The 20863-nt window shown below is 38.2% G+C and overlaps 1 protein-coding gene across 1 annotated transcript in view; it reads right to left on the bottom strand.

Annotated features, from left to right (window-relative positions):
* The window catches only part of RFX4 (regulatory factor X4), a 78650-nt gene that overhangs the window by 21556 nt on the left and 36231 nt on the right, over positions 1 to 20863 (bottom strand). Inside the window, exons 9-16 of the mRNA XM_040595045.1 lie at positions 19762 to 19925; positions 17375 to 17475; positions 15511 to 15569; positions 13789 to 13933; positions 10402 to 10496; positions 8806 to 8923; positions 1894 to 2013; positions 532 to 693 (exon numbers count right to left, since the gene is read on the bottom strand). Coding sequence (XP_040450979.1) covers positions 532 to 693; positions 1894 to 2013; positions 8806 to 8923; positions 10402 to 10496; positions 13789 to 13933; positions 15511 to 15569; positions 17375 to 17475; positions 19762 to 19925 — 964 coding nt within the window. The remainder of the gene's footprint in view (positions 1 to 531; positions 694 to 1893; positions 2014 to 8805; positions 8924 to 10401; positions 10497 to 13788; positions 13934 to 15510; positions 15570 to 17374; positions 17476 to 19761; positions 19926 to 20863) is intronic.

Here is a 20863-nt window from a genome sequence, read left to right as displayed (position 1 = left end):
CATATTTTTTAATCTGTGGGCCCACCAGAATACAACCAGTTCATGAGTTGCCATAGTAGAGTATGCAGCTGAAAATAGGTAACATGTAATTCCTACTCTCTAACATTGAAAGATGAATGTTATCAACAATGTGTAAAATATTCCCAAGAGAAACTTGCACAGCTATTTAAACATAATTGGGTCTCAAATATGTTGAGAGATATCCAGTTCCCATTTTACCCACTAGGAATTCCTTAATCACTAGTGGTTTAGGATTTTGAAAACCTTACTAAACCTTAAAATATCTGGCACATTACCTTGAAGTATATAAAACATCCAAAGATCAAATCTTTTTCCTGTTAGACTGTACATCATGTTTGGATACAGTGAGAAGGCATAACTGATACTGTATTACTGTATCAGATCTGTATAACAGATTTCTTTTTGGAAAAGATTCTCATCTCTCGAAAGCCAGCACATTCTGTTCTCAGGCTCAATTTCACGTAACCAAGTGCATCTTCAAGCAGATCCAGGTGCCATAAGCCTACCTACCTGTTGTAGCTGTTATGCCACCGTACTCTGGGGACTGATTGCTAACGGGTGAAGGGGCAGAGGGCACTTCCACTGAGGTGGCAGATTTAGCTGGGGAGAATGGCACTGGGGAGGGAGTTGGAGGAGCTGGTTCACTCAAAATAATTTCTTCTCGTATTTCTGCTGCAGGATGAGAGAAAAATCACCAAATATAATCAAAGGCAGAGTCAAGAAACACTGAGAAACTAAAAAAAAAAATCAACACAAGCAGTTAAGTTCTGTAGGTTGTATTTCAAGAAATGCATAGCAGGAATCACAAATATTTGAAAGTACTTCCATACACATTCATCATTACAACCTTCAGTGTACCTTCATAGGACCTCTGTGCTGTTATTCCCATTGCATAGACAGGAAACTTGTGCACAGAGTTTAAGGCTTATATTCCTGTAATGTGCTATTAGACACCCAAAATTAGGAGTCATGCACTCCTACTCCATCTAGAGACATTGGAAAGAAACAGGAATCTCCAGGGTATTCCAGTGGCTTTTGGTCACGACCTTCTTCATGGACTGAAGAGGATGACACTCTGGATAGTTGTAGCTGCTAAAGTTATGTGGAAAGTACACAAGGATAAACAATTTGTCAAAAAATCAAGAGGCTATGGCAGGCGAATGAATTAAATCATTCTTCTTCCTATAAATCTACAGAGTGACAAATTAAGCCATAGCTAAAATGAAGAACGGAACTTTCCAAAGGTGGCAAAGGGGTTTAACTTGCCAAATTTAATGGGAAATGCAAGGAAGGAAGATCACTGAGGACCCCCCATTACAAGGGGTTGCCTTGAGCAGAGAGACTAAAGGCAGTCTGCTCGCTTCTGTTCTGGCAAGGCAGTGTAGAGCGGAGCAGGACTCAGAGCTTGCTTCTATACAGGCACTCAGATCGTAAGTACCAGAAACAGTAGCTTTCAGTTTTGTCTCTGTTCACTTCTCGTATCTCTCCCTCTAATTTAGACTGGTACAAATCCGCTGATATCAATGACTTTATTCAGTGTTAAACTAAGGTGAGGAGAGTCAAGAATCAAGACTAGGTCCACTGAAATGCAATGATGGCTTAGACACATTGACTAAGGTAAAAGGTTCAGTACAAAAATCTTTTACTAAAACACAAAGTGTGTGCTTAGGAATGCAGTTTCAGCCATTCAGAATTACATCATGAAGCAGGCAGGCCTCTTTCAGAATGTATTTCAAATCATGACGGAACTGAGAAAGTTTGCTCCTAGATGTACCTCATGGGGCTAGATGAAGGTAAAGAAATGTTCTAACACAGAAAATAGTGAATCCAGTGGAACAGAACAACATAAGATGAAAAACCCAACAAACTCACCTGTGCTTCCTTCTCCTTTCATTGCCCTCATTAGCTCATTAGCTCTCTCCTGACAATGAAGTGATTCTAGCAGGTACAATACGTAGTCATCGAACATCAAGTGAATAAGGTGAAAAGACCCTGGTAGTAAACAAAAAAAAAGTACCATTGACTGCCTCAATATACTCTTTGAACCCACGATTACGGTATTCGACACAAACAGTACCAAGTAGGACTGCCTCCAGATCCTACTGCCACTGAAGTAGCTCTCTTACTCAAGCTGAGAGAGGTCGAAGTAAAATGGGACTCGCAAACTTTGTTCACTCCTGGATTTATACAGGCTTATATGACCAATTTTTGTGATACAGGGTGCACAGAGCCTGCCTAACTGGAAGCTGGGACTTGGAAATTTCTTCTCCTACATTAGCATTGAACAATTTAGACAATTACACTACAGTGGAATTGTTTCCTTTTATCTAAGGGACCAGATACAAGTTTCTGTCAGAAGCAGAATCCTGAATTGGCCGCCTTAGGGACACATTCTGGTATGCATTTTCTGAACTACTTGTGTCACTGGACAAATAAATGAGAGACTAATCAATAGGAAGGCAGAAACAACCTTCCACATTTCCTGATGGTAAATGTCCAGTCTGTTGCCTGGACTGGATAAGACATCCATTAACCTCCAAACACAGAGGCATTAGCAGCAATTGTGGATGTCTTAAAGGGAAAAACTTGTGCCAAAGCTTTGCTCTGTCCTACTACTGCTCTGTATTTTCCTAATTATCAGTTTGAATCATATCAGCAGCAAAACATTTGACTTGTTTCTGTGCTTACTTCTGAAGATGCCCTCGATAATACCTCATAACTGCCATGATAGGAATGTGGAAAACTTAAGGACTAAAGGATTAAAGAAATTAAGGGAAGAGTATGGACAACAGAAAATGTGAGGATAGAGTCAAAACACACTTTGAAAATTACTAGTAAAAGAAGATTACATAGCTAGCTATTAGCCACAAATCTTCAAGTAAGATTTGAGTACAGATGGAGAACTTCCTAATGTTGTTAGGAGGAAGGACTGGGTAATACTATGGACTACAGTAATGGAAATGAAGTTTAATAGCACACTGTAAGAAGTTCTGCCCTTAGAGATTTGTATCATCCTCTGATTTATATACTTCCTCTGTAGAAACAGAAGTATTAATACTATGGCACAAGGCACTGGTGAAACCTCAGTGAGAATATTGCATATAACTCTAGTCACCCATGTTCAACAAAAATTAGTACAAGTTGAAACTGGTATAGAGAAGATTAACCGGAGGATGCAGGGAATGGATAATGGATTTTAAATGCCCCGGCTGGCTTCATTTTGCAGAAAGGAAGTGAGTTGCTTCTCATAATTTATAAGGATACATGTCAGGGATGGTGAAGAAATGTTTGCCCTAGAGCACACAGCCACAAAAATGGATATGTAAGAAGAGACCACAGATGTATTTCAGGGGAAAATTAGAAGAGCAAAGCATCAGAGCTGAGAGATTGTGTAGTGTCCTTCTGAAAGTAGTAACATTCATCTGCAGGGGAAGACTGACAAATATCAAGTTGGAATTTGGCCAGTTTATGCAATGGATGCCATTCACGGAGTACCTATAATAGTTCCAGACAGGATTTGATCATACAATGTTGATTTTTTAAAAAGCTCCTATGTTGATTTAGATTTGCATGGAATATTTAAACATGTTCATGTAAGTCACTAAATAACTCTGGCAAGTGCAAATGCAGTCAGCTTAAAATAATAGCCAGTCCAGTTTATACCAGACAAAGAGCATCAGATGAGAGGGAAAAAGAGATCAACTACTGCTAGACAAAACAAATGCCTCACCTGAAAGTGTTCCTTTTGAAATTCCATTACTCTATTTTGATGAAAAATACTTCCATGGGAAAAAGATGCAACAAGTTTCAAATTCAATCACATTTCATAACGCTTGGTTTCTTCTCAGGAAAGTTAGGTTTATCTTTGCATACTAACTAGCTTTTATCACAACAAAGCACAGCCATCCCTACTCTAATTTCTGTACTCAAATATGCTGTTGAAGGGCAGAAGAAGTGGTTTGAAAGGCCCTATGTCCTTATACCATTCTAGCTGGCAATTCAGCTTTCAAAGCGACTGAACATATTCTTTTTCTTTGTGACCTGTATGGTCTTTGTGTTTCATTCTCTCATTCCATGACTGCATGGCTTCTGTTGTCACTGATGCGAGCTGAGCACGCACACTGGGAGGTGAACATGCACCTTTGTGTTCTTGGGCAAGGCAGCACAGAGTGAGGACGTACATGATTGCAACACCTTTGCTATGGGCAGGAAATCTTTGGCTGCTGGTGAACCTAAAGCATTCAGGTTTTTATCTCTTTCGCTATGTGTGGAAATCAAAATGGTAATAATTTTCCCCAGCCTTTCAAGGGTAAATAGTGATCTTCACTTAACTACTGCAGACAATTTGTTTTTAGAAACCTTTTGGGCTCAAGTCTTGTTAAATAAAATCCTATTCAATTTAGCAGTACAATAAAGACAGAAGACCTGGCTGATCACCTTGTTACTGACCTAGGATTTCCCCACCGGAAACCTAGATTGTCAAGAATGTCCACAAAATGCTCGCTCTTCTTCCAGCTACAGTATTTCAGTGGGAAGCTTCTATTGACTTTAGTTCAGTTAGTACTGATAAGTACTTCCAAGGTAAGAAAAACAGGCCTAAATGTTGGCAAACTTCATATGGTGCTATAAAGCTCAGGGTACTTAGTGTTTCTCATCAAACTCCTTGCTCAGCTTTAATTTAAAAAAGAAATTTTTAAGGAAAGTTGCTTGCAGTTTCATAAAAATATTTGCAAGTGTGAACCCTAAACACTGAAATGACAAGAACCCAAGATTTGCTATTTTTAAATAAATCTTTGTTTTTTGGGGGGGTCTCATGCTTTGTTTTGAAAACTTGGGGTTGGCAATACTGAATGCAGCATTTAAAAACACTCCAGTGCCCTTGTCACTCTTTTGAATTTCTCTCTTCCTCCCCCATTATTTCTCCCACTGTGTATTTTTAAACTGTGCATAGAGATCTTGAGCCCAGAATTTGCGTGAAAGACACTAGACAAACAAGTTGTTGGTACTGAATGAATGCAATATTTTTACATTTTTAAATGAGTCAAATGAAATGTAAGCTATAGAGAGAAACCAATATCAGGGCACGCATTTCAGCTACACAGTGAATAGCTATTCAGCACAATGTACAATAATGTATTCTGTGTTTGCAAGCTACTGTTTTTCACATGAAACTGTTGGGATCTTTCAAGTATATCTTTAAGTACTGAAATGGATCCAGCTGTGGCTGGCAAACCATACACTTCTTGAGGAAAAGGTAACAAGTCATTCAAGAGACTGTCATTACAACAATAAATAGCATTTGTCTCTAGTTTTCAGGAGCTGACAAATCATTGCAATGATTACCCAGTTAATGTACAGTAAGTATGTGCAGCTATTACAGATGCTACATACAGCAATTATGTGTAAGTAGAAAAACAACAGTGAGATTTCCAGATCTGGAGAAAATCATGGAGCTTCTATTACTAGTTACTTTATAAACTGGACTCATTACCCAAACACTGCCACCAACTGTGCCTTTGATATGCATAGACAGGAAGGATGAGGGAGGGAGGCAGGCAGAGAAAAAAAGGGAGAGGGAGCAAGAGGAGCTTTTTTTTCCGCAAGGGATTGTTTCAACCTGCCCATGCCACTCTGCTTAAAAGCTTTGCAGAATCAAATCTCTGTGCCAGCCAGTCCAGTGCCAGGTATTCCAACTTCTTCCAATCTGATTTCTGTATTATATATATCAAAGATAAAATAATGTTGTCCTGTATATAGTAAGGATCCCATCATTTAACACATTATTTTACTTTTTAAAAATATTATAGTCTGAACATCTGAGCATATATATTGTTTGAAGTGGAAAAAAAAGTTAAAAATCAGTCCACTGAAACAGTTCACAATGCAGAAAAAAATGAAAAACTTTTCATCTAAGACCAAAGGTATATAGATGTAAACATTTAGAATAGTAAAACAGTTTTTGTTTCTCCCCATAGAACTCACTTAAATGCATACATTATTCTAAACAGCTAGAAGGAACTGTGTTAAGTTAACACAGAAGGTTTCTGCCATCTAGCTCTAAACTGTTTACATTCAGGGATTAGTCTTTTGGAACTTGCTCATCTCTAATTCATAAACAATGTGTCAAATGGCCTTCAGTGAAAAAGTAGCATCATTAATAAATTACTGTAAATTTGTGGCCATGGCTTAAATAACATCTAGGACATTCTGGGGGAAACAAGGTAGGGATAGCCCAGGTTTCTGAATGATAGAATGAGGATATGTTTTTGGTGTCATTCTCCCCTTTGAAAACCTGAAGGCTCAGATGTCCTCCTGTCTCCACTGGCACTGCACCTGAGCAGGGAAAACTCCACCCTGTACGAATAAGAGTCAGAACAGGGACTGCATCAACACTTGTCACATCACCTCCCAGGAGGGAACCCACCTAGCAGGCTGCAGACCTCTACAGCTCAACAAATGATCATGTGGTTTGTATAAAGTGAAATAGTTTCAACAGAAAAGAGGAGAAAACCCTCCCACGGGACAAATCCTCTAGCCTGTTGATTAGAGATCTTGTTCTGGCAGTGATTAACACTGCTTCAAGACTGCTGAGGCAGGCAACTGTGGTCTAAGCACCAAAATGTGACAGATGCAAAATAATTCTTTTTTATTTTACTTTTTAAAAACCAAAGATTTCTGAATCTGTTGAAAATCCCAAACTCTCTCAGCTTCACACTGAGCACAATAGTTGTTTTTCTAAACTCTTGCATTGGCTACCAAATTGAAGAGCAGTGATCGATCCAGTTCTAATTATAACACTGCATACATATGAAAAACACATCAGCTATGACCTTTCTTTCCCTGTCATCACATATAAACATATAAAATTAATGTTCAAAGATGCGTGTCCATATAAGAAGATGACTCATGCATTAGTACACACAGATATACTCAGTGAACTAAAAAGACAAACCAAATAAACCCAAACAAACAAACAAACAAAAAAATCCCTCAAAACCCCAAACCCTACAAACTTAGCTGAGCAGTTAAAGTTCTCAAAAATGAGAAATTCAAGAGCCAAATTTATAATAGGGATAGCAGGTGTTATTTTGGTAGATCTGATATATTATATTGTGGTAGGTCCCAAACTCAAACCAATGAATAATTCTCAACATTCTCATTTACTTGCTACATGGCAAATTCTTAAATGTTTATGTTAGTTAATAGGTAAGGAATCACAGCTGAGGAGCACTGTACAGACTGTCCAGACAACTGGTGGTCTAATAACTATTTGAGGAATCTCTGTTTGATTAAAGATGTTTCAGTGATTGATGCTCTGAAACAGAGAATGCTTGATTAGATTACAAACATATCCTGAACAGGAATAAAAATAATGCTGTACTGTGCAATTCAGTAGCAATAACATATCCTTGGGGGCAGTTTAATGCCAGCATTTCATGACTTGTAACAGTGCAACCTCAACACAGCACTAATGCAGGATAATTCTTCATTTGCTGGGTACCAGTGTGTTTCACAGGTTGAGATTATGTCTGCAGAGAGAAGCGTAGCAACACGAAGTGCTAGAACACAGAATTCAGCATTTATACAATACTCATGCAAAGGGGTTTTTGGATACTGGAGAAAAGTATACTGTTAAGCAGCATCAGCTACTTTTATGCTCACAACAACAGGAAAAGCTGCAGTGACTCAAAGAGAAAAGGAGTTCTAGGGGAGGTGGAAAATAGGTGTGACCAGGACACTGGTGCTGAAAACACAAACTAGCAGATGGAAATCATGATCATCTTGGGGATGTTCACCATCCTGATGTCTAATGGCGACTCACTAATACCTGTCTAGAAAACTCTTTACAATGGGAAGCCAACGGAAGTAGTTTCAGGTTAAAATAAAAATACAGGTCATATTGTGCTTATCTGATAGTATCTGAATTTATGCTATTAGATGGCTCTAAAAGCATAAAGGGCATCAAAGCTCAGCTGGCAGAAAACCTTGTTCAGTGCAGTGCCTTCATAAATTCATTCATTATTAATCTTCTACTAACATATTCAGACAAATGTGCAATTATGAAAATCAGCCCTCATGCAAAACGTGGTCCCAAGTGACTGTGAATGTTCTCACTTTTGACATGGCAGTCCATTTTCAATCATTCCTGGTTTTAACTGATTTTAATCTGAATTGTTGGTATCCCAGCATTCAAGACAAAGCCCCCTTTGAAACTGTATAGAAACGCAACATGTTTTTTCATTTTAAAAGTGGAAGTCTGTTTTTCCACTCTGACTGAATTCTAAAAGAATGGAAGAGAATCTGTCCAGTGTATCGAATCACACTAATTTTGCAAAAACTATTTTAAAATGCTATGTCCTTTAAAAACTGAGCTGGCAAAGTGGTTCACTGGAGAGCTTTTTGTCCACTTCAGGCAAAGTCATCTCTCTTAGCATAACGTGGTCAGAATGATTTGGGTAACCAGCCTCACTTTGCACTGAAGTGCATTAGGGAATGCTCCTGTAAGCAACTCCTCCAGCTGACCTGTGACTGATAACTCCAGCTACTGGCTAACAGCAAACAGAAGGAAGCAGTAATGTTTTCAGCTCCCCCAGCTAGATCTTGAAGACAGACATCTGCCTGAGCATTACTTCCAAATGTCAGTAGCTCCAACTCTCTTTTTAATAGAGCTCTGGACATGTGAAAACCGGTTATGTTTTCACTTAAACAGTACATTACAAGCCAGGATACAGATTTTTTTTTCTTCATCTGTGGCATGCAACTATTACAACAAAATCAAAGTACCAAAGCTGGGTGCACTGTGCAAAGTCATGTCCCGAATCACTCGAGTGCCAAAACAGGACCACATCAGGAGGAACTGCTGAGCTACTTTCTTTAGAGAGCCTTGTCTCTTGGCAGCTACCTGCAAGAAAACAGATAGATGGAGAAATTTTTTATTTCTACTTCTTGATACAGCTGAATAATGCACATATTTGTCTTCTTTTTTAGTACTGACAAACCACTTAACATCATCTTTACATGAAAATAAACTCTAACATTTTTAAAAAAACAAAAACTATGTTACACAGAAAACCGCCTTGTAACCATACACAACTTTCAGAAAGAGGAAATCATAAAGCATTATTCAACACCAAGACTGAATGTCCTTTATAAATAATGAAAGGACTCCCAAAAAATTATCTGATTTTCATCTTAACCTAATTACTTATGTGTTCATTATTGTTTCCTAGTCAAGGAAGCAATTTAAAATCAAGAATGCTTGATCTACACTGAAAATTTATATTAATATTTCAAATAAAATTTACTCTTGAATATAATTTTTTTTTCTTTCATGTTTTTATTTTTGTGAATTCACATAGTCATTTTACTAGGAACAATACTTTCCAGAAAGCACACTTTAGGCATCAATTCTTCAAAAATTTATTTACTATAGCCATATGTGAGTTAAAGAATTATGTTAATCCAATCAGCTAATAAAATTCATGTCAAGTTCTTTATGAAAATTAACAGTTATGGCCTGAATTTCAAATTACATTCCACTCACTAAAAGAAAAGTTCCTCAAAACAATCAAAGTGTTCCAAGTAATTTGGGGAATTATCTGTTGTTTTCTGTATGCTTGGTTTTTTTTTTTTTTTTTTTTACTTACATCTTAGCTTTAACAACTCGAATGAGGAGTTGAAATTCTAACAGAACATCCTAATACAAAGTACAGCTACTGACAGAAGTTAAAACAGTCATTCGTACAGCTTCATACTCCATGTAAAATTATGGTGATGCCTGATCCCTTCTGAAAATATATTTTAAAGATTTATTACTAACTTCCTGCATGTACTTAAATTAAAATAAAATATTCTATTATTTAAATTTGGTTTTAATTTAAAAATTATTTAAAAAAAATTATTGGTATCCTAAATCAGCTCAAAAGACAACATAAATGTGTCCTTGGCTGAATGGTAATGCAAACTTTCATCCTTACATTTGAATGTATATAAACGAATTAGCTAGCCTAAATATCTTTTTCATTAAAATCTTAAAAGGCCAGACTAGATTATGCTTTTATTTGCACTGTGTCATTAGGATGACTCTGAACTTATCTCTCCATAACTGTGAAATAGAGATTTGATTTGAAACCTCAGCCCTGTTCCATTCTTGAATATGGTCTTTTGGGACAGAACAGACAATGGCAGAATAAAGCAGAATCCTGAATGTAAGCAGGTGTCCATGAAAACTGGTGAGATTTTCCCCACTGCTGCTTTACTCCTGCTGATTACCCATGCCTGGCATTTTTTTTGCCTTTTTTTTTTCCTCCCCGAAAATTCTGACATAAATAGAGCTCATAATACACATCAGTAACTCAGGTCCTTAATCCTGCTACCAACCTTTACAACACATCTGTCCACCATGGAATCCAGCCACTCGATGTACGACTCAATGGGGGACTGCTCCTCCAGAAGGTGATCAAACTCTTGATACACTGGCAGACAAAAAATAGCCCTCCTCAGTACTTGGATTTCATTTCAAACAAAAGAGAAACAAATCACAAAAAGCTGCCAATATTATCTCAAGTTTGTTGTGTTTTTTTATAATAGATTACTTAGCTATAACAATATATTGGTGCTGACCCAGTAAGTTTGCTTGGTCTCTTTTTTCTACTGAAAATGATGGAGTCATTGGAAGTGGTATTTTAATGTAAGCAAATCAGGGCCTATTGTTTAAAATGAATCTTTTAATTTAAGCTTTGGCTGTCTGGTGTGCCCAGAAGTGAAACATTTATAGTGTTCTCTATGCAGAGTGCAAAGCTAGGCCTTGACCCTGGTGATGAAAAAAGGTTATAAAATTGATTTAGAAATGCATGAAGAATCTTCTAAGCATCAAGTGGATGAGTATCGTTGATAGGGCTCTTATCTGTATAATGCTTTAGTTGCAAAAACATGATTTAACTGCTGCAAATCATCTATTTGCAATTCCGGAAACACACACAAAGAATTTCCATAAACTTCTACTTCTTCAAAACAAATTGCTACCAATGCACAAATGCTATACTTAATTTATCAAGAAGAGTTTCAAAAAGCAAACTGTGTACTTTTTAACCTCTCCCAAGTACACACATTCATATTCTAATACAGAAAGTAAAAACAACCAAGTCATCCAACTGCAGCTCTCAAAAATGCAAGTAGCTAGTTTATTTATGAGAATCAATGGTTGGAAGAGAGAGACTCATGTGCTTTGACACCTTAAGAAGCTATTCTTCAATTCAGCTAAAAGAAAAGGCCTGGTAAGTGAAGAAGAAAGATACTCTCTACCTGCTGTGTTACAGGATGATCTCAACGTGCTATGCATTCCCATTTATGCTTAATTATAAATAACAGGAGGACGGAATTTCCCACCATAGGAAAGGTAGGGGGGAAGGTGGAGGAGGCAAAGCTTAGAGATGATAGCTAGAGAAGTGAGCGAGAGAGGCTATCTGACAATAACACAAGGAACAAGCTCCCTGGTCTCTAAATTGGATCAGCAAGGTGAGCAGGAATGCACTCCCTTCACAACTGACTATAACTTTGTTCCACTTAGACTTGCAAAGGCTGGATGGTCAGAAACATTAGTTGGGGAAGAAGGGAAATAATGACGTTTGGGCCACCCTTATCTTGTTTCATTGTTTTATTGAGTGGGCAACCTCCCTTTATTCAGAACAGGATCGCAGAGAAATCTAAATGTTGTCTCCTTACCTGAGTATTTGGCTGGACAAAAACTGTCTGATACAACAGATGAAGTAATTCATATGCTGTGCAAAGAGGGGAGCAAGAGTGGAAAAACAAATCAGTTGCCTGCTTTGCCGCTGGAGCAATGCAACTGTATGCAACGACCTATTTGAGAAAAGTAACTGTTTAGCCTTTAGCACCTGTTAAAAATACCTCAGCAGGATCTGAGTAAGAAGGTAAAGAAACCACGCTACCACAAATAAATAAAGAGACAGCTAACATACAAAGCAGGAAGGAGGTTCTCTTATACCCAGTGATTTTTCTCTCTAAGCTTGCTTATAGGCTTATAAACACTTTTTTTTCCACTTACAGTAGCTGAAAATCGTACTTTCTTGATTATTAACACCAAGAATGTGAAAGCAGGCCATAACGCCATGTCATACGAGTGATACAGAGTGTGACCTTTGAAAAGATCTTTGGCCAAGTAGAATAAACATCAAAGATGGGGGGTGGGAGATTCTAAGTTTTAGAGTAATCTCTATGTATATCTGCACATCTCAGTGGAATCTCATTTCATGATGAACATTCATACTAGGTTACCATTTCTAAGTAATTGCTTATTAGACAATGCAGGCTTAAAATATGGAAAAACGCGTTCAAAGCCATTAGCATTCAGGAAAATCCATTTGATTTTATTACACATAAGTTTGTTTTTAAATAGTTAGCACATATACGAAAAGCTTTCCTAAACAGTAAGGATTTTCCAAATGAGAGCCCAAACTGTTGCTGTTACTAGGGATTCTAACTTTGGGAACCCTCTTTTTTGGCCAGTTGGAGGATATTGGGTAGATACCGAAAACATAACAGATGACAGAAAGATGCACCCAGCTTCTGGACTCCAGTCTCACTGTATGCTACCTTCCTTGCTGCCACATCAAATTTCTATCTCCTCAAAAAGGAACAGGGCCAAGTCAGGAAATGACTCAAGGGTTAAGAAGGAGAGAAAGAGTACCAAGCACCTCTCACTGGAAAACAGAGCTAACAGAGAATACAAAGCCTGTTCTGGGGAGAAGACTTCTAGTGTTAACATGGTAGAACCAGTGCCAAAGTTAACCTTGTAGGGTCCAGTGAACGTGTGAAGGTGTCACCCCTTCTCTTCACAGCCACTCACTGAAAGAGTTAGCCCACTAACAAACTACCCCTGCAGGGCGCCCACAAAGTGGTTGCCCAGGTTGCTCCCCATTAAGGCTGGTTCTGGATAAAAGATGACTGGTCCTCCTCAGGAGAGAGATGGCAATACAACAGGTGGGCTCACAGGGAAGTGAGGTTATGAATGATGCTAAAGACAAAGCCGGTCACTTCTGGTGCCTCAGAAGGACAGACTCAGCATGCTTAGGGGTACACCTAAACTTACAATCATGCACACTTGCTGGACAATGCAAGTTAAATTTTATTTTGCAAAAGATCTTGGACTCTAAAACCAATTTGCCAATATCTCCAAAGTCACTTTTCAGTTCATGCCCTTCACTATACTAAGCAGAGTCTATATTAGCCAATGAGCTTGCTCGATATGGGACTTCTTATAAAAGTTCAGGGTGAAAGCTTACCCCATCAAATGATCTTGTTTGTGAAAACACTGTATAAAATGTGGCCTTTTACAAATAAAAGTTTACAAGGGACTCAAATACACAACCACTTTAGCATCAAAGCCATTCAAAAGACAGCTGTCTTGCAATTCTACAGCAAGAGAGACTGGACTTTATCAGATTCAATGGTTAACTCATAGATCTAATTTGCTCAAGTTCCTGGAAAAAAATCTTCATGAATTTGAGTGCAAGTTTTGTGCCATTGGCTGTTCTGGATACTAGACAGAAACTTAATAGAAGAGTGCCCAGTTCTATGCCTCAAAGACCCTGACAGGGCTTTGCCTTACATTTTGATAAATGTCTCTGTAATTACCTTAAGCCTCCAAGCAAACCAATGGGTACAAAACCAGTGTTACTTTCCCTGAGCTTTGTTTCCAGCAGGAAACCAAGTTCATTTGGATTTATTTGAGGGTTCTGCTCTTACATTGTATGATGAGCTTTCTGTGTTCCTCCCGTGAGTCCTCCATAGTATAGAGAGTTTGTTTGGTAATGCTATTCAGATCCACATTCCTCCAGTCCTCCAGCATTTGAAATGTGATGTCTGCGCTGTGGATCACCGTTCTTGATGCCTGTAATCCAATCTATTCATTAGTTCATGGTTTATTAGGTTAAAAAATAGGCTTTATCCACTTTTACGCTTCCTTCATGAGGCTTTCTAAGTTGATTCTCCTCATGGACCCCCACCCACCAGCTTGATGTCTTATGGACATAACAGGGCACTCTACAGAGAACTCCCAAGTCATTTTGACTACTTTAATCAACTGCAAGTATTTGGATTGTATTCACCACAAACCCTGATAAGCAACCCTAATCTGGTGGTGCTGTTGCTATATTCCTCAATCTCCAACAGTGCTGTTGGTTTTCTTGACCAACTTCAGTTCAAAACCAAAAAGCAACAAGAAAAATCAAGCCAAAACCAAACAAACCCCACTCTGGTTTGCACCCTCCCCTCTCCCAAACTATGAAGACTCTCATTCTTCCCTCAGCCACATGAAAAGGTTAAACCTCATTTGCCTTCACATCAGATCTGCTTCTTGGCTGGTTGATACAGGGGCCTGCTGCTGAAATTTGGGAGGATGGGCTGAGAGTAAAGGAAGTGACACAAGATTACGGTCATATAACACATACTAGATCTCTCTAAGTTAAGCAGAGATGATAACCCACACTAAGGTTATCAGCTTCCCCAAGGAAATGATGCATTTGAAGAGGTCTTCATGTAAATAAACTGTTTGATCCCAGGTTTGTTGCAGAAGTTGTGGTCTCTATATCTTGATTTCCTCTGAATCTCTATGGACCTCCAAAGTTCAGTGATGATTCACTACATTTGGGGAAAGGTAGCACAGGTATCTCTGCCTCCACCACTAAAATAATGGAGGAAGCAATCTACAAAGAAGTCCTTGCAGGAGTGGGTTTTTTTTCCCCCAGAGCTTCTTCTGTGACTTCATCAGTTACAAGGTTAACCTGGGGTGCTGGATACATACACCTTCCAAAAGTGGAGCTTCTAGTGTGATAGGGAAAACAAACTGTCTGCTCCAATACATGGGTGAAATGTCAATGAATTCAATGTGTTCTCACCCTTTTTATCCTACACAGAATTTGGCCTTATCACTTTCTGATAGGTAGTTGCAATCTAAACTTAACTGGTGAAAAACAAACACTTCAGAGTAGTGTTCATATTCATTTGCCTTGGTTGCAAGAGTATTTCTATTTAAAACCCCAGTGGTTCACATTTTTTGTTTTTTACTAATTTGCATTTGATTTATAATAGACAATTAGACGAGGGATTTATTGTCAGGCATATAGAAATTTCTCTTGCTTTGAAATAGACCTAATACAAACTGCTCTGAAATCAATAGAATGTCTCTCATTTATTTCCTGAAAATGAACCATCTCTTCAAATCAAATAATAATTTTGGTTCATAAAAGTATCCTGCTTAATTTAATGATAAGGGGTTGCCAGTTGTCTAGAAAAGCATTTTTTGCTGATTACTTTTTGATTTTTAAAAGACGGTCACAATAAATATTCAAGACAAACTGCTAACATGATCTCTTCCACTTTGAGCAAAGTCCAGCCTGCCAATTCATAAAATTATTTGAAAAGTCATTAAAAAATGATTCAGCAGACTTGGGTAACGGATATATTTACTTGGCAGAGATGATTCAGTGATGTCTGTCGCCGAAGTATTTGTGAGAATCTTCTGGACACTGCAGGAAAGAAGAGATACATATTTACATACTGTGCTAAATAAAGAAAATTACTTCTTAAAACAGTAATTAAAATAAGAACCAAAAAAATATCCAGTTTCCCATACAAGATTGTGGCTATACAAACTTCATTCAAATATCCCAGTTTTAACTTAGTTTAAACCTTGACCTAAAACCTTAAATCTGGATGCTCAATCAGTTTTACAGAGGCATATTACAAGCAATGATTTATAGATGCTGTGAATAATGAGATGACAAGAGAAATGTAGAGGACAATGAAAGAGCTTTGCTTGTTCAGCATAGCAAATTTTCTCTTGATACACAAAAGAACTGAAGACCAGAAAGAACTACTTAATAGAAAGAAAAATGTTGATGCAAGAAGCGGGCATAAAATGACAGCTACATTATCTGTGGAAATTAGAAAAGGATGCTAAATCTTAATGCAAATGAGTTTTGGAGGAGTCTTTTGACTGGACTAGTAGGACCTAAAAATCTGATATAGTTTCAGGTCGAATTTGATCAAAGTTTCTGAAAGCTATTATATGATGTACTAATATGCTATGGGGCAAGATAGCCCAGGAGGTACTTGACAGTCCTCCGCTCTTATAGCAATTTCCAAGTGATACGGGCCTTGTATTAACATATTTCCTATACCTGGAAAACAAACTTTAAAATGTTGTATGCTCATCTTTTGTCTGAAATCTGTGGCACAGGAACTGCAAACATGACCAAGGCTTGCAGTTACTCCTGTCGGTACGTCCACTGGCTGTGTACACTATCACAAATTCTGACAAGGAGGAAACAATTGCAGAAGCAACAAAGGCTCATGTAAAAGGTAGGATACACTCAAGTTTTTCCTTTTACTAAAATCTCCAAAGACTTACAGAACTATCCAAACAGGCCTTAAACATGGCCACAGAGTAGGTTTTCCCTCTGCACTGTACATGGAGGCAGTTAAAAAGAACAGTTTGAGAATGATGAGAAAGTTCATTTGTCCATCTCTTTCTCTCTCCCTATAAGGTCAGAAAAGATTTTGCTGTTGCAGATTCTCGAGATTTTCGAGCTGACAAAGATGTGAAAAAGCATATTCTTAGTTCTGACTCTGTGGAACTTTAAAAATAAATCAGTAAACAGTGCAAAAAGCCCTGAAAGTAGTTGTTCCAACTTACATCTTGACTGTTCCCAGTAAAATATACATCTAATTTTCCATGCTGATCAAAATAGTTAATCCTTCTCCTAAATTAGTTTTGTTTTGGTTTTTTTTTTCCCCTTTAACTTTGTGGTGTGGAATTTAGTGCTCATGAAAGGCAAAGAACTGAGAGCCGTGAAATAAAGCAGGCTTTATCAATAGGTGATGTGCACTGCAGGCATCTACAAAGCACATCTGAAAAGGACTAGTGCCCTTTCCTGTGGTGACAGGGTAATTTGATCTCCTTCATTTTTAACTCTGGCACTTTTTTGAGTAAGGGCCTCAAGCTGTATTCAAATTGTGCTAGCCTAAAGGGTTGTTTAATAATTTCCTTTGCCTAATATCATTCCTAATGTTTGCTTAATATCAACAAAATTAATTTCTTATCAGAATCCACAAGAAAGGAAAACCAATTCTTCTCATTTTGAGCAGTCCCTCATATCACTAAATGAAATTGGTTCTCATGAATAAGCAGAGATTGTAAGTGAATTCAATATTTATAATGCTGACATGTTTTAATTCCTAAAAGAACACTAATCTCACTTCCAATTAATTTGTAATCAATAAACACCATCCACATCCCAAGTTAACAGGAGAGAGATTGGGCAATACATACATTCAAACTTAATATTTCGTAGGTTTTCTGGTAAATCGTGGAGAGCTACTTTCAGCCACTCATCCAGTTGCTTTGCAAACTTTCGGATCACCTGTGTCAGACTGAAAAGAGAAATCACTACATCTGAACAAGTTTATTCTGTGCTTTATATTATAAAAACTGTGAACATGTGAAGATTGTGAGTCAATTATTTACAACTCACTATTATGCAGAGTTGCTAACACGGTTTGTAGGTGTGAAGAAGAACTTCTGAAAACATTTGTAAGGAAAGGGAAACATCACCACAATCAAGACCTCACAAAGAATGCAAGTCTCTGTATTGCACTGCTTTGATACTTACAAACACTATTCTTAGCTTGAAATAAAATCATTCCCACTCTGTACAAACATAAAAATGTAAAATCAAAACTGTTTAAAGAAGGCAATAGATCAGGCTTTGGATTTCAGTTCAGCTGTGTCCACATTTATACAGATGTGCACAGAGATGTGCAAGTGAAGCAACAACCAACTGTGCTGCATGCTGAGCCAGTGAGTGGGTAATGACGGTGGGGAGGAATTTCCAGGCCAAGCCCACACAGGTGGGGGAAGCAGGGGCGGAGCAGGACCTGCCTGCTTAACTCTGCACAGTACAGGAACTTTCCCAGACAAGTGAGATTTCTCTTCTCTTACTACTCTTTCCTAACGGCTCCATCATTTCCTGCTAAACCTGGTAGGCAGTTCATTCCACCCTTCTTAGAACTGCTTAGTATTAAAAGACAGTTTTCAGGAGCAGTTGCAGGGTGTTGTGCAGGGGACTCTCACAGTTGGTTCTGCCAGACTGAGCTGTGCTGCCTATAGCAACACCCAAGATACACAAATGAGAGAGAGAGGAAAGATGCAAGGAACTTCCCCTCTTTCAGACAGGCAGCTTTTTCTGTTTGTACTCCTAACACACTGCACTGAGAACAGAGCTGGTAAAATAAACATGACCATAGGCTGCTCTGCTCCACTAAGACACCTTAAGAGGACAAGGAATAGATGACAACTGCTGCACCCCCTAAAAAGTGGCTTTTCTGGACAGCCAATACTTGTTCCCAGGAAGTCCCTCAGAGGATTCTGGCTGAGTCAGCAAGATTTCCTTCAGGAGCTTCCATTGCAATGAGACCCTTCTTCACCCCCTCCAGTGCAGGCTATGGCTTAATAGCCACAATCTGGCCCTTTATATGCATTACAAAAGTCTATATTCACACTCAAGTCTCTCCTTATTTGCTATGAAAGAACTAAGCAGCTTGAGAAAAGGACTGCTGTTCTGTTTAATCCTTCCAATGAAATAGATTTGGGGGGGCGGGGAGAGGTGGTGAGGGGCAAAGCCTGTAAAAACTTATATGTCTTATCAAGCAAAGTCCATGCTTATAACAGGTTTCTTGTGGAAAAAATACTTTGCCTGTACTTTAGCAGTTATGCAGGGTGTATAGGAGAGCAGAACATCATCTTGAAAACATTTGCCATGATGAGAGATGCTCTAAAATCTTGTGAGCCAAATACACACCACCAATAAGAAATCCTAGAGCAACATTCTTAACAAATTACTCAACCTCAGGAACACATCAGTCAAATAATACTAAAGGTGTATACATATATTTAGAAAAAGCATTTCCTGATACTCATATTAGGAAAATGAAGGGGGGAAAACAGGCTGACTGCCCTCAGTGATTACACTTTTTGCTGTGAACTGTTGATCTCTGTCCTGCTTTACCTATATAAACAAGACTTCTTAATATTAATAATGTGATCCTGAAATAAACATGTATCTGTTCTTCATAGTTGAGGATTTAAATTAAACCAGCTTGTCCAAGGCTTAACAAGTATGATCTTCATGTTTTATACTCCTGGCAAAGAGAATAACAATTGGGTTCCAAGAGTGTATACAGAGGCAAATGCTTAGGTTTCTGTGCCTGAATAGGCATGTGAATATTTACAAACAGACCAGCCAGGTCAGCTCCTCTTGTCACTATAATTCAGAATACTGTCATGTTTTTATCCCACACTAGCAGAAAAGTGTCCAAAATTTTCAGAAGACTATGTGGCATTCTGCAGCCTGCAGATTTCTGACATTCCCTGAAAGCTGGGAAATGACTATCAGACTGATGTCAATAAACCAAGAAGAAGGTCATATTCTTTATCACACAAAAAATAACAAGTTTTTCACAACACAAGTCTTGTTAAAATCTGAATATTTCTTCATGAACGTGTCAGCTTTTCAACTCCTTGGAGCTGACACTGTGATTTAAACTCAGGAAATGGGGTAGCAGCAAGCAGCTTTCTGAGAACAGGTGTCATTCTTGAAGAAAAGACATGTAACGAAGACAGCTGAGCTCAAAGTGGTCAGTGCTGCTAGCTGTACTGACCTGTCAGGTAATGCTTGTAGTACCGTTGGCATCAAAACTCCAGAAATTGCTTTGTATAGAATTGAATCACAAACTCCCACTATATTCACTACAGTTGAAGAACCCAATACGGGCAGCATATGAGGAGGCATCCCTTGCCAAAAGTGCAGAAGAAAACTTTGAACCTGAAATCACAAGAAGAAGCATGGTTGTTTAAATTAATAATAATCAAAGGCTACCAACACCATTTTCTTTAGATATCCTGCTTACATAGCATTTGTTTCAGACCCAAAGCTGGATCAATGGTGTAAAACACAGGAAAGGCATATTCCTTAACTAGACAGGCTTATACTGTAACGCAGCACAAAATGGGATAATCAACCAAAGGGCAAGGAGACACTCTGAGTTGGTGACAGGGTGTCTTTGTGTTATTACAGTAGAGGACCCATGGAAACCACCATATTTTTATATTCCATCAGTAGCTGGTGAGTGTAACTCTTTGGCTTCCACATGTCAAGCCTTTTTCTCTCTCTTTGCTCTCTGTCCCTGTATACAAAGGAATGCAATCTAGGACTTGGTGGAGGGAGGGAGAGGAGGACAGCACATGGCTTACAGGGGTCAATATACCATTTTCTGTCTTCATTTTGGAAAGAAACACTACACTTTTATATTTATTCTTTCCTCCACTATGAAGGAAAGAGGAGAAAGAATGGAGAAAGAGAAAGAAAAAAAAATGGGGGGGAGACTGCAGACACAGTAAAATATACCTGTGAAAAATTTCATTTAGGAAGTAAAGGTGTTACTCAGTGAATGATATGATCAGTTCTACAGGGGTCAGAATGCACCAGCATTCATAATTGATAAACTTTTGCACACAATTGTTACTGAAACAAGTAACCACGCCAGCTGCAGTAAATAATATTTGTCATTTATATATTGTTGCTGCTCAGCCTCTTATCTGCCATTGATTCTGACAAACAGATCTCCTAACAAAACATAACATCCTGTTCTTAAGGAGGTATTCTGAGATTTATGCAGCAAAACTTCCTGAATATGTGTCACATATTTCTCTCACGTGGAAACATCTAGTCTGAGTACAATGACTTAAAAGAGTCTCAGCTTT

Source organism: Falco naumanni, chromosome 5 (assembly GCF_017639655.2).
Source record: "Falco naumanni isolate bFalNau1 chromosome 5, bFalNau1.pat, whole genome shotgun sequence".
NCBI lineage: Eukaryota > Metazoa > Chordata > Aves > Falconiformes > Falconidae > Falco > Falco naumanni.
The sequence above is the reverse complement of the archived record's forward strand: the minus strand, read 5'-3'. Positions and strand labels throughout refer to the sequence as shown.